The sequence below is a fragment of the Schistocerca gregaria genome, chromosome 4, assembly GCF_023897955.1.
Source record: "Schistocerca gregaria isolate iqSchGreg1 chromosome 4, iqSchGreg1.2, whole genome shotgun sequence".
In the NCBI taxonomy this organism is placed as follows: domain Eukaryota; kingdom Metazoa; phylum Arthropoda; class Insecta; order Orthoptera; family Acrididae; genus Schistocerca; species Schistocerca gregaria.
In genome coordinates this window covers 290104581-290130906 of record NC_064923.1, presented here as the reverse complement: position 1 = coordinate 290130906, position 26326 = coordinate 290104581, and the positions used below count along the sequence as shown (strand labels likewise).

Genomic DNA, 26326 nt, shown 5'->3' with positions numbered 1-26326 from the left:
GCCAACTATGTACACTCTATTGATGTGATTTATTCGTTTTAGGCTAATGCTTGAAAATGGTCATTTGACCAAAATTAGTGGGGTAGAAAATTGTGCAAAGTAAAAGACAGCTGATGTTCACCATGAATTTTAACTAATTACTTATACTATTCCATCCCAGATTTTCCATTGGTTAATTTATCATGTAAATAAATAAAGGAATGCCTGTGACAATAGGACAAATGTAGGAACTTAATTATTAAGTGTGAAAGTGTATTGTAAAATGCTGTTGAATCTTTTATGTGAAAACTCTTAAAGCTTTTTAAATAAAACAAACATTAACTCTTTGTTCTTCACGTTTACGTGTTCATTTCTCAACAGTCATACTGGCGATGAACACATTTCCCCCCCACGAGAGACCAGTTCATTGATACTATCACTGTAGTTTGTTTAACTACATTGACGAAGCCACAATCTCATCTCTGCTTGCACCACTTCATCACTTTCAAAGTGAAATCCTCGGAGATGTATTTAAAGCTTGGGATCAGGTCGGGCCTGTGTAGAGGATGTTTAATGACAATGAACCCCCAGGGATCAGATTGTTGCAGATGTCGCAGTGCTCATTTGTGGTCTGGCACTGTCATGCTGGGGGTGCACCATGTGTGGACGAAATCCTTGAATTCAAAACTCGATTATAGCACTCTGTTTCTCAAGCATCGTCATAGTTACATGTTACACACTACAATTTGGAGCCCTCCAGTGGCAGAGGGCTGCAAATATATAGATAATGTTTGTTTTATTTTTTAAAAAAGACATTCTACACAAAAAATTTGAAGGCATTACTATTCAGCACACCCTCATAATTCAAATGATGATAAACACCTACCAGATTTTGATGTGTGTAAACATAGTCACATTAAAATATTACATTCAGCCTCAAAATATATCCTTGAACATTATATTAGTACCACAAGGAAAATTAGACAAAGATAAAATAGTACATACCTCCAGTATCTTACAAAGATCTTCAAATAAACTTGTAGATGTTGAGCCAACTGGATAATCTACCTATGAAACAAGGTCATCTTGAGTTATCTGTATATACATAAATATGTACATTAAAATTAGTTTGAAATTTTGAGTCAAACATTACTGTTAATGATTAAAGAGAAAATATAAATAACAATATAGCTTCTTGTAGTTTTCCCTCAGCTTCAAGGCTGATAATGTGCAATCAGTGAACTTTTTTCTTTGTAGTGTAGAAAGGCACTGATAGTGTAGGTGCAGGGAGCAGGAAAGAGCAAGCACTGGTCAATGCTTCACATGTCTTAAGGGGTAGGTGTGGTGAGGTCTTCCAACTTCTGTCAGTTGAGTGCTAGAGAATGCAGTGGCAAAGAAAAATTGTGCAGATAACAACATCTTGAGAAAGTTCTTATGATGTGATATTTACCTTTTGTAAATACTTCTCTTCTATTCTGATCTTGGGAAAGTAGACGAGGTTTAGATGCTGTTTGATCATGGGTTTGTAGTTCTAAATTCCATCTTCTCCACTATATGGTACTGATATCATTAGCCAGTACAATGCATAAGAAGAAATTCACTGGAGAACCAGCAGTCATTGTTAACTGACTTTAGTTATGAGAACAGATGTGTTCAAAATTTGGGATTAAACTTGTGGCCTTAAATGCTGAGAATTTTTCATAATTGTATTCTGATTTATTGTTCTAAGCAGATTGTGCACAGCTTGTACCTGTCAAATCTGAATTACCATTTCTTATTTCTTTTTTGATGAACAGCTTTATATTATACTTTGATGTCTGGCAATTAATACACTGTTGCTTCTAGAGAAACGTTTATGTTTGGTTAACCTAACTTTGATTCCACTAGCAGTACATGACTAACATGGAAATTTGTGTGCTCTTCTTTCTTAATAGGCCATTATGTATCCCACTTGTGCCAAATTTATACTCGCAAAAATTATAGACCGATGTTTTGACTTTCTTAGCATTCATTGCTAAATCACTGTTTGCTATAATGGAAAATGGGAGAAAACTAGATCTTAGCAGCATAGATGTTATTTTATGTTATGTTAATGTTATTAAGAGGTGAACTGGAGAATGAGATGCTTGACCTGTGAAAGAGAAGCTTGACCTGCATGACATTGAATGATTCCTAACAGGATCATCAAAGAAAAAGATGTCATCTAAGAATGAAACAGCAAATGGAATACTAAAGTGAACATACACATGCTCAGAGCTAACTAAATTTGCCTCCAAAGTGATATAATGGTTATAGAAACTTTAGCTACAAATTTGTTTCTCTCTCTCTCTCTCTCTCTCTCTCTCTCTCTCTCTCTCTCTCTCTCTCTAGATCACCTCTCAAAAATTAAGTATTCAAACCAGTATAGTTTTTCAGATGCATGTTTAAGGTCCGTAATTATTGCCTCAGATGTTTAGACATTATCATCCTTAGAAAAAACTTATCACAAAGTTTATAGAATCCAGAGGTGATCAGCAGTGACAATGGCAAAAATTGTGTAGAGCATCTATGACATTATGTTGAAGTACAATCAGCAGCTACTGTTTCCTTGCAAATTTCCTTTTGTGGTACATTCCTTTAACTCTTCCATATTCCCTCTATTTAGTCAGAGCTGTGTGGATATTGCATGAAAGGATCACCTTATATTAATCAGAAATATAATCCAGATTAGAAAACAGTCATCATCAGTTTTTTTCTCTGGCAGTGTATCTATCCTCTTGACACCCCTCAGAGCATCTTCAGCAGGATTTCTGAAGTCATTTGTCCAAATAAATTGATTTCTGCTAAATTTAAGAGTCAAAGAATTAAATTTCAGTACATAGTTCTTAAATCTTTGTTCAGTAATAATAATAATAATAATAATAACAACCCGTGGAGGCCCGGGAAAAGAATAGGCATCCAGTACGTTCTGCCAGCCATAAAAGGCGACGAAAAGAACAAACCACTAATAGGGCTAACCCCCCTTTTAGTGTGACTAGTTGATTCAGGACAGAACTAATAAAGCCTCGGATAAGCGCTGTCACAGTCGGGGACGACGCTTGAACCCTAAGCCCATCCACAATGATAACAACACTGCTAGCCACACGGAAAATGATGTAAACCCAAATGGAGGTGTTTTGTATGATACGCTTCCTGCAACTACCCTAGAAGGAAAACAAAGACAGAGGATGAGATGGTCAGATGAAGTTAACCAACACCTCATGATCTGTTATTGCCAAGCAACAAACTTAGGAACCAACACAACTGGATACAGATCACAAGTATACACAACATTTATTACCAGATACCCAGAATTAAAATTTTTAGCAGAACAATGACTAGCTGATCAGATACATGTAATAATCAAAAATAACAGGATACCCCAGTCAGAATTAGAAAACATCAAACAACATGTACAACAAATACTGGAACAAAATAATGTGTAATCAGAAGAAGCAGAAAATACAATAATGGACTCAAACATCCCAGAGTAAACAAACAAAGAACACACAACAATTAAACAATCAAAGGAAAACGAAATCTTAAGACAGCCCCAGAACAAGCAAAAATAGAATGCGAAGTGACACACGTGTTAGATACAGAAGAAAAATTTCAGCTGACATATATAGAATACAAAGACACAAATACAGACATTACACCATTCTTGCATAGACCACCAAATAACCCACAAGTTGAAACAACAATAACAATTACCAACACAATCATACACAACAAAATAAATGAAAATACAGCTATGGAAGAGTTACAACTACTGGTTTATATAGGAGCACTCACTACACTAAATATACACACTAGGCAGAGATCAGAACCAACCAACACACAGAAGAAACCCACAAAACCAGCATGGCAACACAGGCTACAGATCAGAATAGAAAAACTGAGAAAAGACATCGGACAGGTAACACAATTAATAAGAAATTAAATATCAGACAAAACACAAAAAAGGTTAGGTAAAATCTCACAACAAGAAACGATAGAGCAATTAAATGAAAAGAAGCAGAAATTACAAACATTGGCCAAACGACTTAGAAGATACAAAAAAAAAGTGAAAATAGAAGGAAACAAAACCAAACATTCAACACAAACCAAAAGAAATTTTACCAGACAATAGATAACGCACACATTAAAACAGACAATCCACCAAACATAATAGACATGGAACACTTCTGGAGCAACATATTGTCAAATCCGGTACAACATAACAGACATGCACGGCGGATACAAGCAGAAACAGACACATACAAGATGATACCAGAAATGCCTGAAGTGATAATTTTGCAACATGGAAGTCACCCGAGCAATTAATTGTATGCACAATTGGAAAGCCCCTGGAGAAAATAAAATAGCAGATTTTTGGCTAAAGAAGTTCACCTCAACACATTCACATCTAACAAATTATTTAACAGGTTCAAATTAATGATGATGTAAATAAAATAGAAAGAAACTTCCACATGGGAAAAATGTCTGCTTGTGTCTGTGTATGTGCGGATGGATATGTGTGCGTGTGTGTGTGTGCGCGAGTGTACACCTGTCCTTTTTTTCCCCCTAAGGGAAGTCTTTCCGCTCCCGGGATTGGAATGACTCCTTACCCTCTCCCTTAAAACCCAAATCCTTTCGTCTTTCCCTCTCCTTCCTGAAGAAGCAACCATCGGTTGCGAAAGCTAGTAATTCTGTGTGTGTGTTTGTGTGTTTTGTTCATTGTGCCTGTCTTCCGGCGCTTTCCCGCTTGGTAAGTCTTGGAATCTTTGTTTTTAATATAAATTATTTAACAGTTACATTGCAGACCCATACACATTCCCTGATACACTTACACAAGGAATAACTTATCTGAAACCTAAAGATCAAGCAGACACAGCAAACCCAGCAAAATATCGCCCCATAACGTGCCTACCAACAATATACAAAACATTAACTTCAATCATCACACAGAAATTAATGACACATACAACACAGAACAAAATTATAAATGAAGAACAAAAAGGCTGCTGCAAAGGAGCATGAGGATGTAAAGAGCAACTGATAATAGATGCAGAGGTGACATATCAAGCTAAAAGTAAACAAAGGTCACTACACTATGCATACATTGATTACCAAAAAGCTTTTTATAGTGTTCCCCACTCATGGTTACTACAAATATTGGAAATATACAAAGTAGATCCTAAATTGATACAGTTCCTAAACACAGCAATGAAAAATTGGAAAACCACACTTCATATCCAAACAAATTCAAATAGTATCACATCACAGCCAATATAGATAAGCATGGAATATACCAAGGAGACTCATTAAGTCCTTTCTGGTTCTGCCTTGCTCTGAACCAACTATCCAATATGCTAAATAATACAAATTATGGATATAATATTACTGGAACATGCCAACACAAAATCACACATTTGCTATAAATGGATGACCTAAAACTACTGGCATCAACAACTCCACCAATTACTAAAGATAACAGAAGTATTCAGCAATGATATAAATATGACTTTTGGAACAGACAAACGTAAGAAAAATAGCATTGTCAAGGGAAAACACACTAAACAAGAAGATTACATATTGGATAACCACAGCGACTGCATAGTAGTGATGGAAAAAACAGATGCCTATAAATATCTAGGATACAGACAAAAAATAGGAATAGATAATACAAATATTAAAGAAGAACTAAAAGATAAATACAGACAAAGACTAACAAAAATACTGAAAACAGAACTGACAGCAAGAAACAAGACAAAAGCTATAAATACCTATGCTATACCAATATTGACCTACTCATTTGGAGTAGTGAAATGGAGTAACACAGACCTAGAAGCACTCAATACACTTACACGATCACTTTGCCACAAATATAGAAAACATCACATACAATCAACAACAGAAAGATTCACATTAAGCAGAAAGGAAGGAGGAAAGGGATTTATCGACATAAAAAACCTACATTATGGACAGGTAGACAATTTAAGAAAATTCTTTATAGAACAAGCAGAAACTAGCAAAATACACAAATCAATCACTCATATAAATACATTGGCTACACCATTGCAATTTCATAACCACTTCTACAATCCTTTAGATCACATAACATCAACAGATATGAAGAAAGTAAATTGGAAAAAGAAAACGCTACATGGCAAGCACCCGTATCATCTAACACAGCCACTCATCGATCAAGACGCATCCAACACATGGCTAATGAAAGGCGATATATACAGTGAGATGGAAGGATTCATGATTGCAATACAGGAGCAAACAATAAACACCAGATATTACAGCAAGCACATTATTAAAGATCCCAATACCACAACAGATAAATGCAGACTTTGCAAACAACAAATAGAAACAGTAGATCACATCACAAGCGGATGTATAATACTAGCAAATACAGAATACTGCAGAAGACATGACAATGTAGCAAAAATAATTCATCAACAACTTGCCATACAACATAAACTAATAAAACAACACGCTCCAACATACAAGTATGCACCACAAAATGTACTGGAGAATGATGAATACAAATTATACTGGAACAGAGCCATTATTACAGATGAAACAACACCACATAACAAACCTGACATCATACTCACCAATAAAAAGAAGAAATTAACACAACTAATCAAAATATCCATACCCAATGCAACAAATGTATAGAATAAAACAGGAGAAAAAATTGAAAAATACATCCAACTGGCCGAGGAAGCCAAGGACATGTGGCATCAGCATAAAGTTGACATTATACCAATTATACTATCAACTCCAGGAGTCATACCACACAATATCCACCAGTACATCAACGCAATACAGCTACATCCAAATGTATATATACAACTACAGAAATCTGTGATTATTGATACATGTTCAATTACCTGAAAGTTCCTAAATGCAATTTAACATATACTGTAGAGTTAAAAGGAAGTCACACTTGATCAAGGACCATGTCACTTTTCATTTTTAACCAGACATAATGTCTGATACAGGAAAGAAAGAAATAATAATAATAGATCATGACCATCTATTGTTGTCTTTATCCCATATAACTTTACTGTCTTGTTCATTATAATTTTTTGTACCTTCATATTAATAAAATGGTACCACAAGTATTACACAATTTAATATAATACTGCTTATGGTAAATCTTCAGGCTCAAAATTAAACTGATAGTAGAGGCCTCTGATCCGAGCACCATATTCAGAAATTAGGAAACAATGATCAGAAATTAATACTACAGTTACTAAGAAGTCTTTCAAGCACTAAGAAATCCCAAATGAGCAAAATCAAACAATAGAAAATCGAGAATGGAATAATGACAATATTATAAAAATGATAGATTGCAACTCACCTTATAGTGAGCTTTCGGCTGAAAGACCTTCCTCTAAAGTAGACAACATACACATATTCATGCAAGCACAACTCATGTGCACATGACCACTGTCTCTTGGTCCGGCCTTGGTGGCCAGAGACAGAGGTCATGTGTGTATCAGTTGTGTGACCAAAAGCTCACAAGTTAAGCAGTGTTTTTGTTGTTCCTGTCTGTGATTCAACATCTGCCCCACATGATGAGTGGCAATCAATCCTTTTCATAATCTTGCCAATATGTATGAGGCATGTATTTATAAGCTAAATAAAAGTATCATAATGAACAGCTGCCTATTACATGAATGTTGGTGGCAATGTTAGAAGCACTCATTGAAAAATGATACGCAGTCATCTGATGTATCCAAATTGGAGTTTACAGTTGTCTACAGTTTAAGACTTGTTGTCAGTCGTAGAGAATTATATGTAATGAGAACTTATAGACATTTAATGTATGTTGTAAGAAGATGTAGTGCCCATAAAGCCAAATGAATGTATGGAGAAAATTTTTGCAACTGATGTCTTCATAATTGGATGAAATTTATTGCTGTGGATAAAAACTTGCAAGAAATTGTGTCATTCAAGCCACAGAAAGATGGCCAAAGTTCTTAATAAAGATTTCTATAAACATTAGAATTGTAGGTTGATTTATCAATAATCATCTGCCAACTTGGCTGTGAAGTGCACACTGTGAAGAATGTGATACACAGAGTACTGGCAAAGCTGCAAATTACTTGCTACTTTTGTAAACTAACAAGAAGTTACAGCAACTGCTAATCTGCTCACACTGATAGTTTGGAATTATGACATACATTTATTTGTATATTGGAAGAAAAACAGGTACATCAAAACAAAGCTGGTCCTACCCCACATACACCATTCACCCATTGAGTTTATCTACTACATATACTAAGCTTTTGTGTAACTTTATAGATTCAGAGACCAGTATCAGATGTCTGAGTACTACAAAAGTGAAAGATCTAATATGAACATCAAGGTATATGGAATTTACATCCAACAGTCCAAATATTCTCGTAAATCGTAAAAGTGGTGTCTGATAAGTGCTCTTTTATTTAATTTTTCAATGTATGGGGATTTTCAATTTCTTACCTGAAGCCTACCTGTTACAGACTTTTTCCACAGATATAAAACAGCACTCTGAATTGTAGCTAGAGATACAAATCTATATTGAAATAAGTTTTACTTCTACTATTGTGACTGTGAAATTCACAGTTTATTCTAAATTCACCCCTATCATTAACTACAAACATCATTAGAGAGTAAATACATTGGCATGTTAGTATAAAAATGAGGCAGAAATGTTTATATGCAAAGCAGGCAGATGCCATTTCAGTTTGTCATTCATGTGGATATCCAGGTGCCTCACACATGGGGTCACATCCATTGTGTGCCTGTTGATTTTTACTTCTAGTTCCTACAAATCATTTTTATTTGTTTGTAATTGTGCTATACATGTAAATTTAAGGGTAAAATTGAGGAATGTTTTCTCAAAACTCAATAAATGCAAAATAAAGCAATTTTTTCAGAAAATGAATATTTTAAATATTGTACTGAAATACTACTTACATAAACAAGATATTTTAATATTTACACAGCTACTGTAGGCATGATTGTGATTGTACATTTGGCTTTTCTAAAATTTTCGTTCTTTGTTTCAGGATAGAGGGACAAGGTTTTTTTCAAAATTCGATAATGTAAAGAAGAAAGTTTCAAAGTTTGTTAATATAATTTTTTTCTGATTATTTTTTATCTTTAATATTAATTACAAACAAAGCTACTTTATTGTTCTTTTGCTTAGAAACACAATAATGTACTACAATAAAACACTTTTAGTATCATATTTTTCCATGAATGTGTGATAAGCAGAAGTGCAAGACAGCAGATGCTACTAATATACAACACAAGATATTGGCTACAACAATACTAAAATGGAAATGTATTGATTACTTTCAACAATATCCTTATAAAACCCTTCTGCTCCTTCTGGTATGTTAAAGTGTCTCATAAGTTTTAAGACACACTTTTTGTTTTACTTGCTGACCATGTTCTTCTTTTCCAAAGTGGATGCTTTCCTTACTTTCGGGCTACTGTTGCTGGATTTCTGTATCTCAACCTTTCAGGACTTGCATTGTGTGTCCCACATTGACAGTAATACCTACTTTTTAGACTTTTCACAAGCCATCACGCACTGAAAAATTTTCTTTGAAAGACATCAAAACCTTTATTTTGAATCTTGATGATGCCATGTTGTTCCAGCACTTTAAAGTATTCCGTTGATGAAGTAATATCTTCCTTTATTCACTCTACCAAACACTCTTTCAGGATTCAAGCTATAATCAAGAATAGGTAAATAATGTACAAGCTACTTAAATTTTCTGCTTTCTTCCCCAAAGGCAGGCTGGTACAGGAGTCAGAAAATAAATGAATTTCATTTTGTGGCTGGGACCCTTCAAGGTTTCTGAGAAAATCAAACAGAGCTGAGGAATTTCAGTTGCATCCTTTTGGTCCTTTTGTTTCAAGCTAAATATAAAAGTATTTCCCTTCCATTTTCTGTGCTCCGGAATAAATCATAATGCACAAATTGCATAGTGAAACCTGCCTTGAATAGAATACTTTACCCAGGGAGAGCTCTGATATTGGCTGATTCTGTTTTATATCAAAACTTACTTTCACCACATGTGGATTTTTCCCTTCATTATTGTGTTGAACTTTATAGTACAAAGTTTGTGCTACCTTTGATTTGGTATTAACTATTTCTTCTTCAGATCTTGTTCCTTTTGAGAGTCTGTTTTTGGACATCCTTGATGTGGCATGAAATGTTGGGCACATACAAGTGCTGTCTGGCCATCTTTTTTTCCTTATTCTGTACTTTTTTGAAACAGTATTCCTCCTTTTTGCTTCTTCCTTGATGTTCCTTCTCCCTGACAAAGCAAGCTCAAAATGGGCAATACTCTAGAATATAAATCATTAATTTATTGTTGGTTCTGATGACAAGTGCTTGCCTTCAGTTTATGTGAACACAGTTTGCATTTATCAACTTTTACTTTAACTAGATGAGAGCAAATATCAAGTTCTGCAAAAACTGATTGTTTTCAGCACCCTATAACAACAGCAAACATTGGCTTTCAACAAAACTATTTCAGCAACAAGCATGATTTGTAACTACAAAAATCTAAATTTTGAACAACTGAGTATTTATACTTTTAACCAACACAGTAAGGAGATACTGCAATCTGTATGTAGTGATCAGTTAGTAAAAACAGTTAGGATTTCAGAATACTTCAATTATTAAAATGACCTGTTTTGGTACATTTAGTCTCCCGTCTTCAGATTGTGAGGACTATAAAGACATAAAAGTGCTTGTTAATTAGGGAAGTCAGCCTATACGTAATGTCTACAGTGGCCAGCAGCTATTATAACCACATCATCTCCATGGGAACAGCATCCAATAAATACACCTTTAACCATTAACAGTCACCCAAAATGTCTCCATAGTAACAGCATCCTCTACATACATCTTTGGTCGACTGCTGCCGTTATACGGCATCTCTGTGGAAATGACATCTTACAGAATTATCTCTGACCACCAATAGCCATCCTGTCGATGTTTCCTATTGAAACGGTATTACTAGAAGTAGCAAGAAGCATCACCATCTGGCGTTCAACAATCCAACTGTTTCTGTTGACATTCCTATTTTAAAGTCTTTCATAAATTTATACTAAGATTATTAAAGACTCATATTATTTGTTTGAACAGTTATATTTGTGTAATACTACACATAATATTGTCATATTATATTTACATCCGCCCCCCCCCCCATGAACCACGGACCTTGCCGTTGGTGGGGAGGCTTGCGTGTCTCTGTGATACAGATAGCCGTACCATAGGTGCAACCACAACGGAGGGGTATCTGTTGAGAGGCCAGACAAACGTGTGGTTCCTGAAGAGGGGCAGCAGCCTTTTCAGTAGTTGCAAGGACAACAGTTTGGATGATTGACTGATGTGGCCTTGTAACAATAACCAAAACAGCCTTGCTGTGCTGGTACTGTGAACGGCTGAAAGCAAGGGGAAACTACGGCCGTAATTTTTCCCGAGGGCATGCGGCTTTACTGTATGATTAAATGATGATGGTGTCCTCTTGGGTAAAATATTTCGGAGGTAAAATAGTCCCCCATTTGGATCTCTGGGGGACTACTCAAGAGGATGTCATTATCAGGAGAAAGAAAACTGGTGTTCTACAGATCGGAGTGTGGAATGTCAGGTGCCTTAATCGGGCAGGTAGGTTAGAAAATTTAAAAAGGGAAATGGATAGGTTAAAGTTAGATATAGTGGGAATTAGTGAAGTTCGGTGGCAGGAGGAACAAGACTTTTGGTCAGGTGACTACATGGTTATAAACACAAAATAAAATAGGGGTAATGCAGGAGTAAGTTTAATAATGAATAGGAAAATAGGAATGCGGGTAAGCTACTACAAACAGCATAGTGAACGCATTATTGTGGCCAAGATAGATACGAAGACCACACCTACTACAGTAGTACAAGTTTATATGCCAACTAGCTCAGCAGATGATGAAGAAATTGAAGAAATGTATGATGAAATAAAAGAAATTATTCGAATAGTGAAGGGAGACAAAAATTTAATAGTCATGGGTGACTGGAATTCGAGTGTAGGAAAAGGGAGAGAAGGAAACGTAGTAGGTGGATATGGATTGGGGCTAAGAAATGAAAGAGGAAGCCGCTTGGTAGAATTTTGCACAGAGTACAACTTAATCATAGCTAACACTTAGTTCAAGAATCATAAAAGAAGGCTGTATACATGGAAGAACCCTGGAGATACTAAAAGGTATCAGATAGATTATATAATGGTAAGACAGAGATTTAGGAACCAGGTTTTAAATTGTAAGTCATTTCCAGGGGCAGATGTGGACTCTGATCACAATCTATTGGTTATGACCTGTAGATTAAAACTGAAGAAACTGCAAAAATGTGGGAATTTAAGGAGATGGGACCTGGATAAACTGAAAGAACCAGAGGTTGTACAGAGTTTCAGGGAGAGCATAAGAGAACAATTGACAGGAATGGGGGAAAGAAATACAGTAGAAGAAGAATGGGTAGCTTTGAGGGATGAAGTAGTGAAGGCAGCAGAGGATCAAGTAGGTAAAAAGATGAGGGCTAGTAGAATACCTTGGGTAACAGAAGAAATATTGAATTTAATTGATTAAAGGAGAAAATATAAAAAGGCAGTAAATGAAGCAGGCAACAAGGAATACAAACGTCTCAAAAATGAGATCGACAGGAAGTGCAAAATGGCTAAGCAGGGATGGCTAGAGGACAAATGTAAGGATGTAGAGGCTTATCTCACTAGGGGTAAGATAGATACTGCCTACAGGAAAATTAAAGAGACCTTTGGAGATAAGAGAACCACTTGTATGAACATCAAGAGCTCAGATGGAAACCCAGTTCTAAGCAAAGAAGGGAAGGCAGAAAGGTGGAAGGGGTATATAGAAGGTTTATACAAGGGCAATGTACTTGAGGACAATATTATGGAAATGGAAGATGATGTTGATGAAGACGAAATGGGAGATACGGTACTGCGTGAAGAGTTTGACAGAGCACTGAAAAACCTGAGTCGAAACAAGGCCCCCGGAGTAGATAACATTCCATTAGAACTACTGACGGTCTTGGGAGAGCCAGTCATGACAAAACTCTACCAGCTGGTGAGCAAAATGTATGAGACAGGCGAAATACCCTCAGACTTCAAGAAGAATATAATAATTTCAATCCCAAAGAAAGCAGGTGTTGACAGATGTGAAAATTACCGAACAATCAATTTAATAAGCACAGCTGCAAAATACTAACGTGAATTCTTTACAGACGAATGGAAAAACTAGTAGAAGCTGACCTCGGGGAAGATCAGTTTGGATTCCGTAGAAATACTGGAACACGTGAGGCAATACTGACCCTACTACTTATCTTAGAAGAAAGATTAAGGAAAGGCAAACCTACGTTTCTAGCATTTGTAGACTTAGAGAAAGCTTTTGACAGTGTTGATTGGAATACTCTCTTTCAAATTCTAAAGGTGGCAGGGTTAAAATACAGGGAGTGAAAGGCTATTTGCAATTTGTACAGAAACCAGATGGCATTTATCAGAGTCAAGGGACATGAAAGGGAAGCAGTGGTTGGGAAGGGAGTGAGACAGGGTTGCAGCCTCTCACCGATGTTATTCAATCTGTATATTGAGCAAGCAGTAAAGGAAACAAAAGAAAAATTCGGAGTAGGTATTAAAATCCACGGATAAGAAATAAAAACTTTGAGGTTCGCCGATGACATTGTAATTCTGTCAGAGACAGCAAAGGACTTGGAACAGCAGTTGAATGGAATGGACAGTGTCTTGAGAGGAGTATATAAGATGAACATCAACAAAAGCAAAACAAGGATAATGGAATGTAGTCGAATTAAGTCGGGTGATGCTGAGGGAATTAGATTAGGAAATGAGACACTTAAAGTAGTAAAGGAGTTTTCCTATTTGGGGAGCAAAATAACTGATGATGGTCAAAGTAGAGAGGATATAAAATGTAGAGTGGCAATGGCAAGGAAGGTGTTTCTGAAGAAGAGAAATTTGTTAACATCGAGTATAGATTTAAGTGTCAGGAAATCATTTCTGAAAGTATTTGTATAGAGTGTAGCCATGTATGGAAGTGAAACATGGACGATAAATAGTTTGGACAAGAAGAGAATAGAAGCTTTTGAAATGTGGTGCTACAGAAGAATGCTGAAGATTAGATGGATAGAACGCATAACTAATGAGGAAGTATTGAATAGGATTGGGGAGAAGAGAAGTTTGTGGCACAACTTGACCAGAAGAAGGGATCGGTTGGTAGGACATGTTCTGAGGCATCAAGGGATCACCAATTTAGTATTGGAGGGCAGCGTGGAGAGTAAAAATCGTAGAGGGAGACCAAGAGATGAATACACCAAGCAGATTCAGAAGGATGTAGGTTGCAGTAGGTACTGGGTGATGGAGAAGCTTGCACAGAATAGAGTGGCATGGAGAGCTGCATCAAACCAGTCTCAGGACTGAAGACCACAACAACAACAACATATTTACATTTTATTCACAAATTATAATGCTTTATATGTAAGTTGAGTTCCCAGTGGCTGCAGCTGAAACAATTATGCAAATGCACATGACTTGCACACTATTTAACCCCTAGCAGAAAGCCACTAGCAGTAGTTATTGATATGACCACATGGCGCTAGCTGTTCACCACACCACCAGCTCCATGAAAAATGGGTAAACATTACACTGTAGTATTTCTCATCTTTTTGTAATATATTATGTAAAGGCTGACTTCCTGGTTAACAAGCATGTTCATATGTTTACAGTGCTCATAATCTGAAGATGGCTGATTAAACATGCCAAACCTAGTAATTTTAATAAATGAGGTATTCCATGATCTTGATTGTTTTTGCTGATTGATCAACTGAGCATTTATCGACTTATGAAAAAACACTACTCAGTTATTTTCTGTAAACACATTCCATTATTCTACAAACTGTGTCCAAGATGGGTGCACTTGGTTCCTGTGCCAATATATTTGTCTCATCAGGAAACTTCATAGGTCTTTACAGAATTCTAAATGACTGTGGAAAATAATTTGTGTACATCAAGAACAGGAGCAGACTGTACACTTAATCTTGTGGGAGACCATATTTGCAATTTCCACTCTCCAAATCCAGTTTTGTTTCTGTTAGGTTACTTGTTAAAGTGTCAGTCTGTTTTCTGTTGTTTGGACATGAATCATCTGCACAATGTTTGTGGTACCTGTGAGGAGTTTTTTGAACCTCTGTGAGTTGGTATCCAAGTTTGGAGTAGAACAGTGCACTGCCAAGAAAACGCCATGATTCTGCTGATGAAGACGTCTAGAGATATGAGGAAAAAAATCATTATTTAGTCAACCTTAAACTGCGTATATAAGGGGCCATTGAATAAGAAATGAGCTGGAGTCTGGAATGCACAAACTGGTGACTCGAGGGTAATATCATGGCATGTGTAACAAGGTGTGGTTCCGACTAGAGCATGGAAGTTCACAGCCTGTCGCTACAGGGCAAGCATGCATGTTATGTGACTATATAGAACTAGCAGCAGCATGCATCAATCATCCAACACTGCCAGTCACATCGCAAACAGTGACATGGAAGCGTCAACAGAAGAGCAAAGAGGTAATGTTTGTTTTCTGACAGCGGAAAGAGTAGGAGGAACAGAAATTCATCGATGAATGTCAGAAGTGTATGGCGAACACTGCATGTCCCTTGCAAGGGTCAAGGCATGGCACAAGTGCTTCAGGAAAGGAAGAACGTCAATAGCCGATGATGCATGGTCTGGAGCATCACGCTTCATTATCGATGACATTGTCCAGCTGGTGGATGCACTCATTACCCAAGACTGCTGAGTAACAGGGAAACCTATAGCATCCGTGGTTGGATTGAGGATTGGAAATGTTCACACCATCATGAAGGTATGACTGCAGATGTGCAAATTGTGTGCCCAAAGGGTGCGCCACAGTCTTCTACCACACCAGGAAGAATGTCGAATGGCCCACTGTCTTGCTCATCTGCAGTGCTATGCTCGGGAAGGGAATGCGTCCCTGGCACTTTGAACTAGAATCAAAATGACAAAATCTCCAGTGGAAGCACCCAGGGTCACCACCACCAAAGAAGCCAAGGCCATCCACATGAGTGCAGGAAAGGTTATACTGATGTTCTTCTTTGACCAAGATGCCCCCTTCTGATTCACTTCCTGCAGCACAGGAATGCCTTGTGTTACTCCCAAGCCTTGGCCACCCTTCGCCAAGCAATCAGATCAAAACGACCAGGCAATCTCACCTGTGGGGTCATTCTATTCCATGACAATTTGAAAGCCTCATATGGCCAACACAGTCATGGCACTTCTCCAGAAATTAAAATGGGGGTTTCTTGGCCACCCTCCATACAGTCCGGACCTCTCTCTCTGTGATTATGCTATTTTTGGTCCCCTTAAAAAGGCTCTGAGGGGCAAACGATTCACCTCAGACGACGATGTCCATCTGTACATGCGGAACTGGTTAACATTGCAGCCCCGGGAATTTTATGAGACAGCCATTCACCACCTTGTGTCACACTGGGACAACTGTCTCAATAGCCAGGGTCAATACTTCTAACATACAGGTACTGGTTTCTGTAATTATGCCTCCAGCTCATTTCTTTTTGAACACCCCTTATATGAATGTTGTTTCCCTATCGATACATATTGAAATACAATAGTTGAGTGTACCTTGATACGTAATTATAAGCATTTGTTAAAAGAAGAAGTATGTTGTGTTTCTTCTTAGAAATTCGAAAGTGCTTGAAAATTCTAAGATTTCGGCACAAGAACAGCTGCAGGGGTGGACGAAGTCAGTAGAGCTGCACTGACATGGTCTGCAAAGAAAGTTGTTTTACAGGTGCAACATTTCAAATTGCATAGTAACAACAAATCTGATTCTGAACACACACACACATATATCTAAAAAGGGGAAACACTGCAGTTGTAAGTTACTGTATTAAATCTTTTTGGAAGGACAAGGAAAAAGGAGATGGGTGTGTGAATAGCTGGTGTTATAAATGGGTGTTACTGCTGCATATTTCAATCTTTTGAAAATACACTTTGTTCACTGACTGATTACAAAAGTAACTCAAAGAGGGCAATGTCAACACAAGGTTTTAAGACTTTTGTTGAAATATCATTCTCAGTGATCTAATGATTTTTGTGAGCTCCCTGAACGTTGACTGGGTAAAACTGATTTTTCTGGTGGAATATGCAATGCTTATCTAAGTAGATCTAATGTATCTGGTTTTTGATGGTCCATTTATTGGCCATGTTTCTTCAGCTGCTGTTAAGAATAATTGATTGATTTTGTTGGCTAAGGATATGAAACATACATCATATGTCTCATTGCGATGGTCATCAGGGAGTTGCGTATCATCTGCATTACCAAGTTCATTTGTTTCTTGCCTAACAGTAGTCCATATTGTCTTTGCTTTTTTCTTGGAATTTTAAGTATTTTGCAGAAAGTTCATTGTTTTTTGCCTTTGTGAATACACAGTGAAAGATTTTGCTATATTGATTGTACTGCAGCTCTGACTCTTAATTAGAGCAAGTCCTTGGCAACAAATGATGCTATTTCTTCCTGGCAGAATCTAATTTGACTTCATATGTTAGCCACCCAGTCTCTCAGCTTCAACACTGTAAAGGAATGGTTCATATTGTTGCAAGATTATTTTTAATAAAGAATTTAATTTCTCGTGTACTGTGTTCCCTTGGTAAGATTTTTCTCACTGTTCATACATTAAACTACCTCTGAATAACATGACTGAGTCAGTATAATTTTGTGAAACTGTTCTTTTCTTTTCTTACCAAACATGACTGACAATGATACTTTGTTGCTATCATTTGACCACCATGATCAGATAAACTAATTGTGGGGCTAACATTTATTTAATGAAAGACAGGAGGATTTAGAAATAAATTAATAGTAACTGTTGAGCTACATTCTTTTATTGCTGTTGGGAATATTATTGTGGAGAACAGCCAGAGGTAGACATCAGTCAATATTCAGTGATATGAATGTGTAGTAACTGTTTTTTTTTTTTTTTTTTTTTTTTTTTTGACATGTCCGAAAGAACAGATGTCATGAGGAATCTGCAGCTGTGAAACGTGTGTAAATTGAAGGAGGAAGAGGGAGAAAGGAGAGAAAAGGGATTATTGATATCAGCCGCATCAGAACTTTGTGTGGCATCGGCAGCAAGGAGTGAAAATTTGTTTCTAAACCAGGATTTGAACCCTGGATCTGCTTACTAGGCAGTTGTCAACGACTGCACTACCTGGACGCAGTGATTATTGCAACTGCATCGACTATCTCAGCCAATGCCCCTTCCCAACTAGTCCCTGTCCATATCCTCCATGCTTGCTGCTTAGAGCTTAGAGAGTCCCACAGGAGATTGGATATAATTGTGTGTCTGCACTGAATGTGGTGTGTCCATTACCTATCGAGGTGAATCATTTATATGATTGCACGGTGTCTAAGTGGCGAATGTGGAGGACATGGACATGGACAGGGACTGCGGATAGATGGTGCTAAGTGGGAACGTGGTCAGCCAAGAGGCTTGCCAAGATGGTCTATGCAGTACCAATAAACACTGTGTCTGGATGATGCTGTGGTTAACTCAACTGCTTATTAAGCATGAGATCCCAGGTTCCAATCCTGGTCCGGCACACATTTTCACTCATCACCGGTGAAAATCCTGATGCAGCTGAGGTCAATAATTGTTTCTCTTTCCTTCATTTCTCCCCCCGTCCCCCACCCTCCTTCTTCAATTTACATAATATGTTTCACAGCTGTGTATTCCTCGTGGTGTAGACACCACGACTCATATAATTGATATACCTCAGTGGGCAATGGATCTACCACACTGAGTGCAGATGCACAATTACGTCCAATTTCCTGCAGGAATATGTAAGTAGTGAGTATGGACAGGGTTAAGGACAGGGACTGTGGTCAGGTGATGGCAGGTGGGAATGTAGATCGGCCAAGGTAGTCCGTGCATTTGTGACAAATACTATATCCAGGTGAAGCAGTGGTTAACGCAATTGCCTAGTAAGCAGGAGGGCCCAGATTCGAATCCACATCCGGCACACATTTTCACTCATGCTGCAAGAAGTCCTAATGCAGCTGATATCCCTTCTCTTTGCTTTCTTTTCCTCCTCCTCCAATTTATATAACACTATTCAGTGCCTTTAAGCATTATTCTCCAAAATGGAATAATTATTGATATTCCCACATACAATGACTTCTCAATTACTTCTCAATTACTTCTTATTTGTATGCTCTCTTATTGCATAATGCAGTTTTTAAAAAAACCTCATGTGGTCCTTTACGCTATCAGAACCAGTATCATGTACGTTTCTTATTCTGTTATTGAAGTACAGCACTTACAGAGCTTTTCAGTTCAGTACTCATTTAAAGTACTCATTTAGGTCTATGGGCTTAGACTTGATTCCATTTTTTTGCATATATCACCACTCCCTTTTTCCTTATATTATGGATTCAGTAATGGGTTTCGACTTGTCTGCATCTAGGTGTGACTGCTCAGTTTTTGTTACTTCCAAATGATGTTCTGTTACACATAGCACAGGTGTAGAAATACCTTTTGCTTTTTCAGTTTGTCATTTTTCTTAATCTACAAGTTTCTTACTTTTGAACAGAAAAGCCTAAATCCCGTTTTTTGTTTTTCCATTAATTGCTGCTACAAGGCCTATAATTAGTCTGTGTGTCAACCTTTCAGAAAAATTTATAACAAAAATAGTCAGTGAATATATTGGAAATCACATGAATGGGCAGAGAGTGCTCCATTAAACTGAATGCATTTGTAACCCTTTATCGGAAATATTCAGATGTAGGCCATGCTGTATTGTGTGACAATCAGTCAGACCCATGTGTGATCTTCCTACCTTGCTGAGTGAATGTTTACATTTTGCCTTTATTTGTTCTACAGAACACTTCATACAGCTGTCATATTAGTCTGAGGAATATTCTCTGTGATATATTAGATGTAATCTTCAATTGGATAGTTACGGTTATGGTCCAAACTACTATACAGACTCCCCCCGCCTCTCCCCAATATCACTACATTATCTACTTTACCAAGTACTTCCCCAAAGAGCCTAAATCAGAAAACAATGACACTGAGCTGTGCACTTGGCTGTAAAAAGTCAGTTATAGCACAAACATCCTGAACATTGGGTGAGTCCATCCATTTGATCCAAATGGTGGTCGTTTAAGTTGACTATTGCCTGCCAACTTGCACGCTTTGAGCATTCTCACTGCTATCACTTTACTATATCGTGACACCACAGTCTTTACATACCAGGTGCAGGAAAAATTCTTCACAAAGAGGCTTGAGTTATTATATTCAATGCCATTAAATTCATCTCAGAATAGGCAAATAAGGAAGCAAAAATGCCACTAAAAAGTGTCTAGCCAGAGTACTCAGATATAGCAGTCAAGTGTACATGAGGTATTCCTGCTTGTGTCAATGTGTGTTTTCCTTTCTTGTGAATAGAAGGCTTTGACTGAAAGCTCAGTGTATAATGGTATTTTTCAAGTGCCTGTCTGCAACTAAACATGTCATCTTTATGGTGAGTACCAAACTATCCTTTTCATATTTGTTGATATTCCAACCTGGCATTTCCACTGTTTCATTAAAAAGTGCTTGATGTGGTTGCAGTAACTATTAGTTATTCCACTCATACAATAAAGATAATGAAGAAGAGGGGGAGAATCATAATTACAAGTATTTCCCAATTCTTCACAACTTCAGGAAAGAAGTGGAAGAATGGGAAAAAAGATTTATATTTACATGATATTGATGAATACGTTTTTAAGATACTGATGTGTAATTTCCACATGACACATGTTCTTTATTTAACTTTGTCAGTATCATACTAAGCAACATTGGCCACTATGGCATCTTTTTCACCCCCTTTATGTTTTACAAGATTTCCTTCTGGAAGCTAGTGGTTGGACTTGTTTTGCTCTGATCTATCCTTTGTTTATGCCAAAATTTATTTGTAGGTATTCTACTGAGAAAATATTGAGTTTGAACATCTATATTTGTTGACTTACTGGTATTTGTTGACTTACTGGTCCTGTTGACATAAGTTGTCGACACCACTGTTTGCAGACTTGCTAGCTGTATCTTCAAAGTTATGTGTTTGTTGGACTGCAGCTCCACTATTGTGTGGTGGCTGTTCAGAACAGAACCCCGCCATTACCATTTTCCCATCCCCTTCCATGCTGTCTGCAAACCACAGACCAAGTTCTTTAGTGCACACTCATACTTGGTATCCTCTACCCAGGTTATTATTTACTAATTCAGAAATTCTGCTCCAAAGACTACTTGTTAACAAAAAAAATAAAGTCCCTGGATGTCCTTCACACTAGCACCACCTCTCGGCTAGCATTAGCATCTTTGAAAAATAACTGAGCCAAGTTAACAGTTGACTTTGGCATATTGACATTGACACCATATGTTGTGTAGTAAAATTTTGATGGAATTTAAATATTTTTGGATTGAAGGAGACCACTCCTTGAAAAGCAGAGTCATTGGTAGGCAGACACATAAGACAGGTAAACTTGCGGAGTGCTCCTTTTTCTGGCTGGATTACAATTACACATAGAAAATACACGCACATACACATGCATGCTTACACATGCCTATGTCCCTACATTTTATTGGCTGGGTGCACAATGCCCTATTTCAGTGGGTGGATTAGTTTGCATTGAGGTCTGTGCAGCAGGTGGGCTGGGTAGCAGGGTGGGTTGGGTAGCAGAGAGGAAGACAGCTGGTATGCTGACTAGGAATGTGGGAGGGAGGAGTGGTAGGTGCACAGGCTCAGCATGTGATGCACAGGAGTCAGAGCCAGAGAGGAGCAGCGCACAGTGAAGGTGAAATAGAGAGGTGAATTTGAGAGGGGGTGACAGGACATAGGAAGGAGAAGCTCTTGGGTGGAGGATGTGGGTTACAAGAGGTTGAGGCCAGAACAATTACAGAACCGAAGGATGTGTTGCAAGGATAACTCACATCTGCCTAGTTCAGAGAAGTCGTGGTGGAGGGAAGGATTCAGATGGCCCTGGAGTGTCAAGCAGCCACCTACACCATCAGAGGTTCAGACCACCTGTGAAAGCAGCCATGTCGTATACTAGCTTCGCTGCAAACACTGCGCAGCTTTTTATGTCGGTGTGACTACAAACCAACTGTTCACCAAGATGAATGACCACTGTCAAACTGTTGCCAAGAACAAAGTTGATAATCCATCAGCAAAAGCTGAGCATAATGTGCTTAATTTCAGTGGCTACTTCACAGTCTGATCCATCCAGATCCTTCTGTCCACCCCATCTTCTCTCAACTATTTGCAACTTACCATTCACTCCTGCAATCATCCTAGCCTCAATCAGAAACCCACACCCGTCACCCAACAGTTTCCCCTTCCTCCATCCTAACATTCTCTCCCAAGCTCACCAACCCCTCTCAGTACCTCCTGCCTCTCTGTCCCTCTACTCACCCCAATACAACCCCACCACAAACTAGACCATCTGCCAAAATGCACCATTGTGCCTACAGCCACCCCCCCCCCCTCTCTCTCTCTCTCTCTCTCTCTCTCTCTCTCTCTCTCTCTCTCTCTCTCTCTCTCTCTCTCTCTCATGGGGTTGGGGGGGGGGGTGGCTAGTTTTTTCTTTTTTTCCAGTCTGGTAATGCATACCAAAAACCTCTCATTCTTATGTCACTTCAATCGTTATTACAGATCTAATGATGATGATAATGGCAGCAGCCAAAATATTATTATGATTCAAACAGTATCAAGCAGTCTGTATGGTTTTATTCAAACCCATGGCTACAGCCATACCAATGACTACTCCCTTGAAGGAGGACCTACTTGTCTTTTTAACCCTCTGGAGATTCCATTTGAAAATTGCAATTTACATCAGTGATGGTGGTTTCCAAAGTGGCCATCATGTTTGGTTAGATAGCCTCACAGATTTTACCTTGCCCTTTTTCGTAGTATTTAACTTTAAATTTCCATTTACCAACCTGTTTTCATTTTAGAAGGGTGGTTCCACATGTATAGACTAATAGAACATTATGCTGAAAGACAGTTTGAATGGGGCACATCACACAGAGTTAATTTGAGAATAACATCATATTCATTATTTGACCAACATTTAACATCATGATAATGTCATTTACGCAGTAAAATAGTTTAAACGTGAAAGTATCATTTAAGTTGCGAACAATTTTACACAAAACCTTCCTCCTGTGCAATTTCCTCCTGTAGTCCAATTATGTAGATTTTTTGGCCCCTTAATAAGTTTATGAGGGGTAGTCACAGAGTTTTATCTTCACCCTCCTGATCATGGTGCTGTTGCCTCAAGCATCACAGGTTTCTTTTATTATTATTATTATTTTCATGCACATTTAGAATCTTTTCTTGTCCTTTAACACACTGCATTCTAAAACAGCATTGGGTCTCCTAACGTAGATTTCTGCCTCTGTAGCTGATGTTGTTGGAGATGAGAAGATTAAACCAAACCTAGTCTTTTGCATGATATGGTGGTTCAGGCTTGGCCAGCCTCCCTGGGGTCTGCATATATTTATGTTGCACTTAGAAACTCATTAACTGTTGGCATTACTTGTACTATGTAGTCACTTATAGTTGTGGGACCATGGGCATTGTTCTCACAATAATATAATCACAGTAATACTTAACCTAAAATTAAGGATGACTTGCAGTACTTTTGTAGTAGGATGTATCGAAACATGAGCAAAAAGATCCATTTCATAATGCACGGATGCTGAGTTGCAGATAGGCACAACAAAAAGTCTGTTGCAAATAGAGTTTTTGGTCCACAAGGCCTTTGCCAAAAATAGATGACACACACACACACACACACACACACACACACACACACACACACACACACACACACATACACAGTCTAATACAACTGTAGACATACTGTGAGCAGCAGCAGAAGTGAATGATGGGAGTGGCGACTGGGTGGTGGGGATAATGAGGAGGCTGGGGTAGGGAGGGGAAGTGATAGTAGGGTAGGGGTGGTGGACAGTGCATTCCTGCTGGGGAGTGCGCAGGGAGGAGGTGGAGAGGGTAGGGCAGGTATATGCAGTCACGAGGTTAGACGGCGGGCAGGGGAGAGGTGGGGCAAGGGGGTAGCGGAAAAGGAGAGAAGTAAAAAGACTGGATGTGATGGTGAAATGAAGGCTGTTTAGTGCTGGAATGGGAACAGGGAGGCCAGATGGATGAGGACAATGACTAACAAAGCTTAAGTCCAGGAGGGTTATGGGAGTGTAGTATATATTATTGCAGGGAAAGTTCCCACCTGCATGATTCAGAAAAACTGGTGTTGGTGGGAAGGCTCCATATGGCACAGACTGTGAAGCAGTTGTTGAAATGAAGGGTGTCATGCTAGGCAGTGTGCTCAGCAACTGGGTGGTCCACTTGTTTCTTGGCTCGCAGTTTGTCAGTGGCTATTCATGCAGACAGACAGCTTGTTGGTTGTCATGCCCACATAGAAAGCACCACACTGGTTGCAGCTTAGCTTGTAGATAATGTGAATGGTTTCACAGGTAGCCCTGCCTTTGATGGGATAGGTGGTGGTGGTGGTGGTGGTGGTGGTGGTGGTGGGAGGATGTGTGGAACAGGTCTTGCATCTAGGTCTATTACAGGGGTATGAGCCATGAGGTAAGGGGTTGGGAGCAGGGGTTGTGTAGGGATAGGCGAGTATATTGTGTAGGTTTGGTGGATCGCGGAATACCGCTATTGGACAGGTGGGAAGGATAGTGGGCAGGACATTTCTCATTTCAGGGCAGGATGAGAGGTAGTCGAAACCCTGGCAGAGAATGCAATTAAGTTGCTCCAGTCCTGGGTGGTAATGAGTTATGAGGGGAATGCTCCTCTGTGGGCGGACTGTGGGACTTAGTGAGGTGGTGGGTGACTGGAAAGATAAGGCATGGGAGATTTGTTTTTGTACAAGGTTGAGAGGATAATTACAGTCAGTGAAGACTTCAGTGTGACCCCCAGTATATTTTGAGAGGGACTACTAGTCACTGCAGATGTGATGACTATGGGTCGCTTGGCTGTATGAAAGGGACTTCTTGGTATGGAACAGGTGGCAGCTATCGAAGTAGAGGTATTGCTGGTGGTTAGTAGGTTTGATGTGGACAGAGGTAATGATGTAGCCATGTTTGAGGTGGAGGTCAACATCTAGGAAGGTGGCTTGTTGGTTTGAGTAGGACCAGGTGAAGCAAATGGGGGAGAATTTGTTGAGGTTCTGGAAGAATGTGGATAGCATATCCTCACCCTTAATCCAGATTGCAAAGGTGTCATCAGTGAATCTAAACCAGGTGAGGAGTTTCAGATTCTGGGTGTATAGGAAGGATTCCTCCAGAGGGCCCATGTGGTTATAAACCGTTTCAGTATTGTTACATTCCATCCTGGATTTTCCGTTGTTTGATTTTCATTATGCAGGTAGCATTTGTACCCATTCCCATCCACACCCCCCCCCCCCCTTCCCTGTGACAGTTATTACGTTTATTTTAGCAGTTGGAGAACATGTAATTTATCTCAAATAAGTAAAAACACTAAAAGAAACCATAAGCTCTTGTGGAAAAATCAGGACTCTGGGAGGATTAAACATCATATCAGATTGTTCTTCTCTTATTTATTCTTGTATCAAATAAAACAAGGAGAATTTATAAACTGAGAGGAAGGAAATAAGTGCATGTCACACAGTTTAATTACTGTCAAATATTTACCACTTGATCAACTTACCCCGTTTATAACCACTCTAGGTACTTGAGTCAGGGGAGGGTTTAGGCTCATTGTTAGCTCTTTATAGTGAAGCAAATACATTGTAGATTTGTTGCTATTCACGCATCCCAGTACACTGTGCCAGTCTATTTCTAGCTTCTTTGCACACTGCGAACATTTGAAGTATGTTGTATTTACAGGCATAATGAACAAATATATCACTAATGTTAATTATAATAAATCAGTCCACTGAGGGACACTTTATATACTTGTGTTACTATTAAATTTAGGAATAAAACACAGTTTCGGTAACTATACCTTTTCACCAATCACAAGACCATTCCAGTTGTCCATTATCATGCAGAACACATATTGTAAAACAAGATCTCGTGGAACAATATTTATTGCACAAGCATGAACTAACATGCCTTTACATTCTGGTGGACCATGTGGACATAAGAATTCTACGTCACCTTCATTTTCATGAACCTTGGAAGGTTTTCAAAACAAAACTCCAATTAGTTTGA

General features: G+C 38.4%; 1 protein-coding gene across 3 annotated transcripts in view; it reads right to left on the bottom strand.

Annotated features, from left to right (window-relative positions):
• The window catches only part of LOC126266691 (GILT-like protein 1), a 76273-nt gene that overhangs the window by 18686 nt on the left and 31261 nt on the right, over window positions 1-26326 (bottom strand). The window contains exons 3-5 of one of the 3 annotated variants that reach the window (XM_049971123.1): window positions 26118-26288; window positions 25821-25967; window positions 985-1047 (exon numbers count right to left, since the gene is read on the bottom strand). In XM_049971123.1, coding sequence (XP_049827080.1) covers window positions 985-1047; window positions 25821-25967; window positions 26118-26288 — 381 coding nt within the window. Of the gene's footprint in view, window positions 1-984; window positions 1048-16734; window positions 16853-25820; window positions 25968-26117; window positions 26289-26326 lie in introns of those variants that run through there. The other 2 variants (XM_049971124.1, XM_049971125.1) reach the window with 2 other exon arrangements.